At 64.2% G+C, this 8,911-nt stretch overlaps 1 protein-coding gene across 2 annotated transcripts; it reads right to left on the bottom strand.

Moving 5' to 3' along the window:
* Positions 1-409: 409 nt before the first annotated feature.
* LOC136054255 (cadherin-1) lies at positions 410-8,842 on the bottom strand. 2 transcript variants are annotated; one of them, XM_065745433.1, is made up of 16 exons: positions 8,755-8,842; positions 8,565-8,679; positions 4,933-5,159; positions 4,683-4,832; positions 4,441-4,596; positions 4,231-4,375; positions 3,954-4,129; positions 3,742-3,870; positions 3,475-3,660; positions 3,142-3,386; positions 2,923-3,065; positions 2,618-2,842; positions 2,193-2,414; positions 1,986-2,116; positions 1,613-1,756; positions 410-1,505 (listed from the first exon to the last, which is right to left on the bottom strand). In XM_065745433.1, the coding sequence occupies exons 1-16, from the start codon at positions 8,818-8,820 to the stop codon at positions 1,293-1,295; spliced, it is 2,673 nt and encodes an 890-aa protein (XP_065601505.1). In that variant the 5' UTR covers positions 8,821-8,842; the 3' UTR covers positions 410-1,292. The 2 variants fall into 2 exon arrangements, with proteins under 2 accessions (XP_065601505.1, XP_065601506.1); XM_065745434.1 differs by having other exon boundaries at positions 4,683-4,817.
* Between the last annotated feature and the right edge of the window lie 69 nt (positions 8,843-8,911).

Here is an 8,911-nt window from a genome sequence, read left to right as displayed (position 1 = left end):
CTTTAGATCCTCTCTCGGCTCGGGCAGACATCAGTGATAGCAGCCCTGGCTGTGCTGCAGCCCCACGCAGGTCAGTGGGGCAGAGCGTTACACACAGGGTGCAGCTCCTGTGATAAGGAGCAAGTCCAGTTTTCACACGACCATCTGCTCCTCCCTTCCCTAGGCCTGTCCTGGCGGCAGAGTAAAACTTTGCCTGCTGTTAGATACAGCTGTGCTCCTCCTCGACCCCGGTGCTGGGAAAATGTGTGTGCTGATGTGAATCTGTCTCTTCCCGAGCAGAGCTGCTATCAGGAGCAGGGCTGCAGAAAGCATCTCGTTTGTCTTTGGCACTTTGGAGGCAGCAGCAGCCACTCCGAGGAAGCACCACGGGGCAGTGCTGCTGGCAGAGGTACACAGAGAACAGAGCTGCTGGTTTTCTTACCATTTATTCTTTCAATTTTATACAAAAATCATACAATCAATTAAAACAAGACAATCGCCGTGCTACCAGCGTGCATCGGTCCCTTTTCCCACATTAAAAGTATAAAACAACAGCTAGACGCGGAGTTCAGAGTTTAAGTAAAGCCACTTGATTTCAGAAAGCACCTCTCATCAACAGAATAATTACAAATAACACAGATGGAACTAACATCATCACCTGTTATACAAAAAAAATAGAAATCTGCCCATAAGTACTATATCAAATATAATTCTCTCGTGTATCATGCAAAGAGAATGGCACGTCATTGGTCCGTGTGATTGATCACCCACCCCACGTCGCACACACACGAGCAGCTCCACACCAAGGCCAGCACTGGGCTGTGAGGGGCTGTCCTGCTCCCTGAGCACGGCGGTGATTTCGGGGCTGGGAGCACGAGGTATTCTGGAGAGCGCCAGAGAAACCCTTTCCTCTGCAGCAAAGGGAGAGAGGCAGTGGGGGCCCCTTTCCTTGTAGGGGGGAGATGCTGAGCGCCAGCCGACAGCCACGCAGTGGGGGCTGTGGGATTTGGGCACTGGGAGCTGACCCAGGAGCACCTCACCCCAGGCCAAGGAGAACCTGCCACCAGCCTGTTCCCAAGGAGCCCCACGTCGGACTGTGCTCTGTGCGTGGGGCCAAGGGGGCAGGAAAAGAGTGGGCTCCCCGAGAGCCTCCAGCCCCGGCGACCCTGAGCTTTCCCTGCACCGAAGGGGAGGGATGCGAGTGATGGATCCAACGGAGTTGGAGGAGGCTTTGGCTGCAAGAGGCAGACAACGTCCGAGGGGGTGAAATGGCAAGAGCCACGTGGCGGGCCAGCCGAGGGGACAAGGGCTGCCTAGTCATCGTCCTCCCCGCCGCCGTAGAGCTCCGCCAGCTTCTTGAAGCGGTTGCCCCACTCGTTGAGGTAGTCGTAGTCCTGGTCCTGGTCGGAGGCGGAGGAGTTGAGGGAGCTGAGCGAGGTGGCCTCCGAGCCACCGCCCTCGTAGTCGAACACCAGCAGCGAGTCGTAGGGGGGGGCCGTGGGGTCCGTGTCGGCCGCCTTCAGGTTCTGGGAGGGGGACAGAGGAAGGGCTCAGCCACCGCTTCCCTGACCTCAGCCCTATGGGATGGGAACGCTGCGGGGCACCCCAGCAGCGCCAGCACAGTGGGGCTCACCTCATCGATGAAGTTTCCGATCTCATCGGGGTTGGCGGGCCGGGGCCGGTACTGGGGGGCGGCCATGAGCGGGGGGGCCACGTCATTGCGGATCACCTCGGGGCGGGCGTCCAGGCCCCGGTGCAGCTGGCTCAGGTCATAGTCCTGCGTGGGGACAGAGCAGAGAGCATGAGAGGACAGCAACGCGATGCTTGAGGGATGGCCTGAGCCACTGCTGCTCCGGGGCAGAACAAACCACGGGCTTGCAGGGGACTGAGAGCTTTGCACACCCCAAACATCCCTCATGGCTGCAGCAGGACCCTGCGGGACCATCACAGGGACAGTGCTGCAAGGATCTCATGGGCAGCACTGTGACCCAGCACTGCAGCCCCACCTGGTCCTCCTCGCCGCCACCTTCCTCATCGTAGTTGTACACATTGTCCCGCATGTCATCCTCGGGTGGCAGCAGGGGTTCCTTCTCCACTTTGCGTCGTCGGGCAAAGAGCAGCAGCAGCAGCAGCAGGACTGCGAGCACAGGGCATGGCATCAGGGCCACGAGGGGAAAGCAACCCCATCCACGTCCCCATCACACCATACTCACTCAGCAGGGCCAGGATGCCCCCCAGAATGCCCAGGATGGCGGGGACACCGAGCCCACCGACGATGTACGACCTCCGCTCGCAGTTCTTGGCTGTCCCTTCGCACTCACACACCTGGGCTTTGACCTGTGTCACCTGAGCCTTGCCCTGGCTGTCCGTCAGCTTCAGGAAGATGTTGTACTCACCCGGCTCCAGCTCCTTCCTCAAGCTCACGGCCAGCTCATCTTGTGCAAGAGAGAGGAGACTGAGCTCAGAGCTGGGCCCCGGCTCCCAGGTGTGGGGACACCATCAGGGCTCTGCCCCATGGCAGTTCCCCATCATGCAGGCCAGCAGGAGCTCAGGGCTGGTGGCATTCAGGGTAGCACAGAAAGAAGTGGCTGGGATCTGGCCTTTGCTCAACGTCCCCTCATCACCCCACAGCACCTACCTTGGCCCTGCAACTCGATAGACCAGTTGCTGCTGGAGCCGTGCTCCAGGGCTGCCTGGAAGGGGTAGGTATTTGGGGGCAGGTCCTTGTCGACAATTCTCAGCATCTGCTTCTCAGGCTGCCGGCTGCAGATCTCAAAGGAGCGGGGCTCTGGGGTGGGCCCGTTGTCGTTCACATCCTGGAGGAGCAGCAGCAGCGTCCCCGTGCCAGTGGCATCCGGTATCCCTACAGAACCAGACATCATTGAGGTGGAGAGCCCACATCCCCAGAGCTTCCAGCTGCCTGCAGTGTGGGCGCAGCCTCACCATTGTCCACAGCCAGGATGATGGCCTTGTAGGTACTGTTGATGGCGTGCACCGACTCGCGGTCCAGTGGCTTGGAGGCTGTGACGATGCCGTTCTCGGGGTCAATGGCCAGCCAGCCTGCGGGGTCGCTGCCCATGCGGTACCTGGGCAGAGGGAGTGCTCAGGAGGGGCTCAATGCCTGCCTCATGCTCTCTCTCTGCCAGCCGAGCCCTCGCTCACGTGATTTTCTGCATCATGTCCTTGTCGGGGTCTTGGGCTGTGTAGGATGTAACTTCGTGTCCCACTGGTAGGTCCTCTGGAACCCCTATCCTCTTGATGGGGGGCACGAAGACAGGGGGCTCATTCACGTCACTGACAGTCACCAGGACGCTGGCAGTGGAGAGTGTGATGGGCACGGACAGGGGCACTCTGTTCTCCACTGTCACCACCAGGTTGTAGTGACTCTTGGTCTCGTAATCCAGGCCCTGCAGGGTGGGGACATGGGCTGAGGTAGCAGCGGGGCCTGTGGGGACACAGCCCACATTGGGCCCATCATGCAGTGACATGACCCACCTTGGCTGTCCTCAGGATGCCATCGTTGGTGCTGGGGTCAGTGGTAATGCTGAAGGCACCATCCTGGTCCCCACTCTTGATGTGGTAGACAGCTTGCCAGGCTGGGGAGCCCGGTGCATCTCGGTCCGTCACGGTCAGCCTGACTATCTCCATCCCTGGCATGTTCTCATCCACCACCCCCTCGTACTGCAGAGAGGCCACGGGGATGGTCACACGTGGGCAGCCCCAACAGTTGGTGGGAGCCAGCTAGGGTGGGGGAACGCATACCATGGTGGGATTGAAGATGGGATTGTTGTCATTGGCATCTGTGACCTCAATGATGGCCGTGGCGGTGTTGGACAGGCCCTTGCCCTCCTGGTCCGTGGCCTGGACGATCAGCGTGTAGTTGGGAGTGGTCTGCAAGATGAGGTCACCACCGTCAGGGGCCTCACCTCCCCACAGCGCGTCCCACGGCCGTGGGGCACGAGGACAGCGCCCACCTCCCGGTCCAGCCCCGTGCCCAGCACGCTGATGATGCCCCTGGCCGAGTCAATGATGAACATCTCGGGGTGTGGGACGGGCGGCTGCTGGCTGACGATGGAGTAGCTGACGATGCCGTTGTCCGTGTTCACAGCGTCGTCCGCATCCGTGGCATTCACGGTCATCACGGAGGTGCCTGGGCAGAGTGCCGAGCCGGGCAGACGTCACTCACGGGACACGGCACCGCCCCATCCCGGGGCTCCCAGCCCCCCCCTGCCCGCCCGCCAGCCCCCGCACCCGGCTTCGCGTTCTCCTCGATGTAGCCGAGGAAGACCTGCTTGATGAACACGGGCTTGTTGTCGTTCTGGTCCATCACGGTGATGATGATCTCCATGGGGTCCTCCACGGGCTGCCCGCTGGCCGACACGGCGTGGGAGAAGAGCTGCGGGGGCACCGTCAGCCCGCACGGCCCCACACGGCCCCGCCCGCCCCACAGCCCCCACTCACGGTGTATCGGTCGATCTTCTCCCGGTCCAGCTGCTCCGTCACCTCCAGCCACCCCGTCTCGCGCTCGATGATGAAGATGCCCACGGGCGGGCTGTCCGCGCCCTGCCCCGTGATGCTGTAGTACACCTTGGACTCCTTGTCCTTGTTGGATTTGATCTGGTGGAGAGGTGGGGGTGCTCACAGGGGACGCCCGCGGGCCGCTGCCCACCCCGGTGCCGCCGCGCTCAGCCCCGGGCCCGTACCTGCACCAGCCTCATGGGGTAGGGCCCCCGGTGGTTCTCGAGGCAGCTGATGGGGGGGATGACCCAGTCCCTCTTCTGCCGCCGGAGGAAGCCGGGGTCGTGCTGGGGGAAGGTCAGCACCGCCGGCGTCGTGTCCTGCAGGGACAGCAGCTCGTCCTGGCGCCTGCGGCTGCGCAGAGCAGCCCAGAGGCTCCTGCTGCTCCCAGCCCCAAACGGTGGGGCTGCAGTGACTATGGGGACATCGCTTCACCTGCTGGTGGTGGTGGTGGCGGCGGCGGTGCCTGTGCCTGCCCACGGTCACTCGGGCTGAATGCCTCTTGCCCACAGCATCCCGTGCATACACGATGAAGCTGATTTCCCTCCCATGGAGCGTCAGCGGCCGTTTGGTTGAGACGACGCCGTCCGCATTCACCTTGAAGCGTGTGTCAGCCGGGACATACACGGCCCACGGCCGCCCACCGCAGGCTGCGAAGGTCACTGCAGGCAGGGGGAGAGCGTGGGCACGGGCACCCCCCACGCACACCGCATCCCCGCACACAACAGCACGCACATGAGAGCCCAGGCACGGAGCATCAGCAGCCTGTGTGTGGCACACCGTGCAATCACAGCATCACACAGGTTGGAAAAGGCCACTGAGATCCCCAACCCCATCCCACTGTGACCATTAACCACGTCCCACAGTGCCACATCTCCACAGTCCCTGAACACCACTGCTCTTTCAAAGAAATGCCTCACAGCATCCAGCACCTCAGAGCTATCCCCACGGCACAGAGCGTCCGTGCAGAGCACGTCCCCACGGCACAGCGCGTGGCAGTGGGTGCAGGGTGCTGCCCTGCTGCTCCGCTTGCTTTTCAAATCAAAACAAGGGCCGGGAATGGCGCAGCTCTGCTGGCACACGGCCACCCCAGCAGCCAACTGGGGTATGAATCCGTGCAGCAGGGCAGGTGCAGCCAAGGGCGTGCGACAGCAGTTGGGGCACCCCTGCTGCCCAGGCCCCCGTAGGAACCTCCATCCCCTCTGCTGCTTGGGGTTCCCTGGGGACAGACGGCACCCCGCTGTCACCCTGCTGGGTCACGGTGCGAGCTCCAGCAGTGGCCACGCGGGTCTGGCACTGCTCGCAGCAGGGAGCGGCACGGCAGAGCTGAGGACAGCCCGAGGGGGGGGACCGCGCGCACGGCAGCATCACATGAACCGCGGCCGCGCGGCCCGAGCTGCCAGAACAAACGCTCCTTTGTCTGGGGATGTTTTGTTTGAGCCAGCAGCACCCAGCCTGGGTCCCCCTGACCCGCGTGGCTCCTGCATGCCTGTACAGCACTCGGGGTGCCGCCGCGGCACGGCAACGTGCCCAGGGTGGGAAGCGCGGAGGTGGGCACCCCAGGGGCGGCCGTCTGTGCCGGGAGCCGTCCCAGCGTCCCGCGTTACATCAGCCCGCAGGCAGCCCAGGAATTCGGAGACAGCAGAGAGGGGGGAGGCGATGGCAGAGCCGGGCTGGGGGCTGCTCGCACACCGCCGTGCCCTGCGCCCTGCGGGGCGATGCCAGCCCAGGCGGGACCCCCGACCGGGCCGGGACAGCCGGTGGTGCCGGCTGAGCAGGGATGTGCTGGGGCACGCCGGGCGCTCCCGCACCGTGGGCTCGCAGCGGGGAGGTGCCCCATCCCTGCGGGCAGCCGGTACCTGGCAGCCGGCCTGCGGAGCGCACCGTGCTCAGCACCCGGCCCCGCACCGATGCGGTGCAGCGAACCCACCGTGCTCAACGCCCATCCCCTCACCAGTGCTCTCCCCTTCGCTTCCCGGCCGTGCACAACCTGTTTTTCCAGCTCCGCACTTGAAAGCCAACCCCTCCCAGCCCCATTCTCCTCGGGGCACAGAGCCAGTGGGGCCTCGGCAAGGTGTGGGGCAGGGGTCGAGCTCAGGGGCTCCTGTACTGCAGAGGCAGCTGGGTGCTCCTGCTTTCCTGGACCCCCAAATGCATTTGGCCACGGGGCCAAAGTCAGTGAATTACCAGCACAAAGCTTGGGCAGGGAGGTGAGCCCTCCACAGTGGGTTGGGACCTGGAACACTAAGCTACCCCCACTCTGCTGTGACACAGGAAAGTGTCTCACCAGGGCTGGGCACACAGTGACTCATGGACACAGCCAAGGGCCACCATCCCAACGCTCTCCTCCGTCCCCACAGAGGTTGTGAAAGTGTGGCTGCTGGGAGGAAGCTGGTGGGGGGGTGGAGGCACACGTCAGCCCATGAGCAGCCGGGGTGAAAGTGCTGCAGGAGTGCTGTGAGCTGCATGTCCCGCCTGGGACTGACATCACCGAGTTTCACCGTGACTTCAGACTCTCGAGGTTTCTCCCATTCGGGGCTGTTCCGGGACCTGCACAACCGGGCAGTGCCACACCTGGCTGCAAACCTGTGCCCCTTCCAGGTGGTGCCATACCCCATCTCCCACACAGCCGAGGGCTCCTTCAGAGCTCCTTCCTGGGATCTTCCACCCCATCCCCGACCTGGGGACCCCCTGTGCAGTGAGTGGGGCTGAGCACAGCCCCAGGGATGTGGGGTGTTTGCTGCCTGTCCTTCCCTTGGGCCGTGGGGCAGCAGCAGCCCCAACACCCTCCAGAAAGCGTCGTGCCATGCAGCTTTTACAGCCTGCATTAACATGGAGGAAATTGCTCCTTCCTCCACTGAGCCCTTTCATCAGCTGGGCAGCTGCAGCGCCGTCGGGGAGCCCAGAGCTGCACCCAGCCCGGCCCCTGGAGCACCCGCTGCTGTTCACCACCCCAGCGCCGTGCAGGGCCGATCCAGACCTGCCTGACTGCAAACACAGCGCTCGGCTCATCGGATAATTACAGGGCAGCTCATCAGCCTGCCCGTGCTGTGCCACAAATAGGGCTTTTGAAGGGCTGCACTGCACGGAGGGCACAGCAGGATGCTCTGAGGCCGGGCAGAGCCACAGCAGCGCTGACACGCGTGGGCAGACCCAGACACCCTCCTCCCACACAGCTCCTGGCCCCAGACGGGAAGCACTGGTACTGGGCTGATGGGGATTTCCAGCTGGGAGCCACTGCTGCGTGCTGGGGAAGTGCAGGTTGGCACGCAGCTGCCGTCACCCCAGTGTCAGGCCCTGCACAGCTTCGCTAATGATTAACCCAACAGAAAGCTCACAGCCATGGGACACGGGAGGCACAGTGCAGGGTTCAGCTCCCAGCCCCGATACTCCCCAGCATGGGTGAAACTCAGATGGGGCTCCTCAGCTGCCCTTCCCAGGAACCACCGCCTGCACCCACGCACAGCTCCGCGCCGGGACGGGCACTCAGCACTGGGACGTGGGGTTGGTGCCGGTGTGGTGCTGGATGTGGGCTCAGGGCCGGGCTCTGTGCCCCACACCCAGCCTGCCGGCCCGAACAAGCCTGCTCCGCCTGAGTCAGCGCCGCCCGCCTCGGTGCTGCTGGGAGAGGCACCCGCTGCCCCCGCACACCCTCACCCCGGCACCTGCACCGCCCGGCTGCGTGGGGAGCTGGGACACGTAGGCACAGCTCTGCGTGCCCATGGCCACCACCACTGAACTGGGCAGAGTGCGGCCGGCCCTGACAGCACGCAGGGCACACGGGCACGTCACCACAGCTTTGTTCCCCATGGCCACCCTCGGTGCCACGCACCCAGCCCACCCCCACAACCATATTTCTACACCACTTCGCCACGCTCCGAGCCCGTCCCAGCAGGGACACCTTTATCCTTGGTGCCAGCTGGCCTTTGGTACCACGCCCTGAGCTTTTTCCTGCATCCCCCACATCACTTTCGGTGCCGCACACCCAACCCATCCCCACGACCACGGCTCTGCCCCACGCTGTGGGGGCACAGCTCTGTACCCGCAGCCGCCCCGCGGGGCCCTACCTCGTCCCAGCTCCCTGCCCGCCGCCACGCTGTCCTGGGGCACTCTGAAGGCGAAGGTCTCTGCAGCAAATCCGGGCTGGCAGGGGGCTGCCTCGTCGCACCACCGCCCGCACACCTGCCCGAGAGAAGCGTCAGCCCTATCCCCGCCCGTCCCGGCCCGTCCCCTCCGTCCCTCCCGGCAGCCCCGCACCTGGAGCAGCAGCAGCACCAACGCGGGGAAGCGCTGCGGGGCGGGGGAAGCCCACCGCCGCCCCATGGCTCAGGGACCGGGCCGGTACCGGCACCGCCGCGGACGGAGCTGCCGAGCGCTGCCGCCGCCGAGCGCAGGTGGGAGCGCCCCGCCCGCA

Source organism: Cyrtonyx montezumae, unplaced genomic scaffold (genome assembly GCF_038088225.1).
Source record: "Cyrtonyx montezumae isolate F1298 unplaced genomic scaffold, pur_monq_1.0 scaffold_35, whole genome shotgun sequence".
In the NCBI taxonomy this organism is placed as follows: Eukaryota; Metazoa; Chordata; class Aves; order Galliformes; family Odontophoridae; genus Cyrtonyx; species Cyrtonyx montezumae.
Note: the sequence above shows the minus strand (reverse complement) of the source record. Positions and strands in the feature narration are given on the sequence as shown.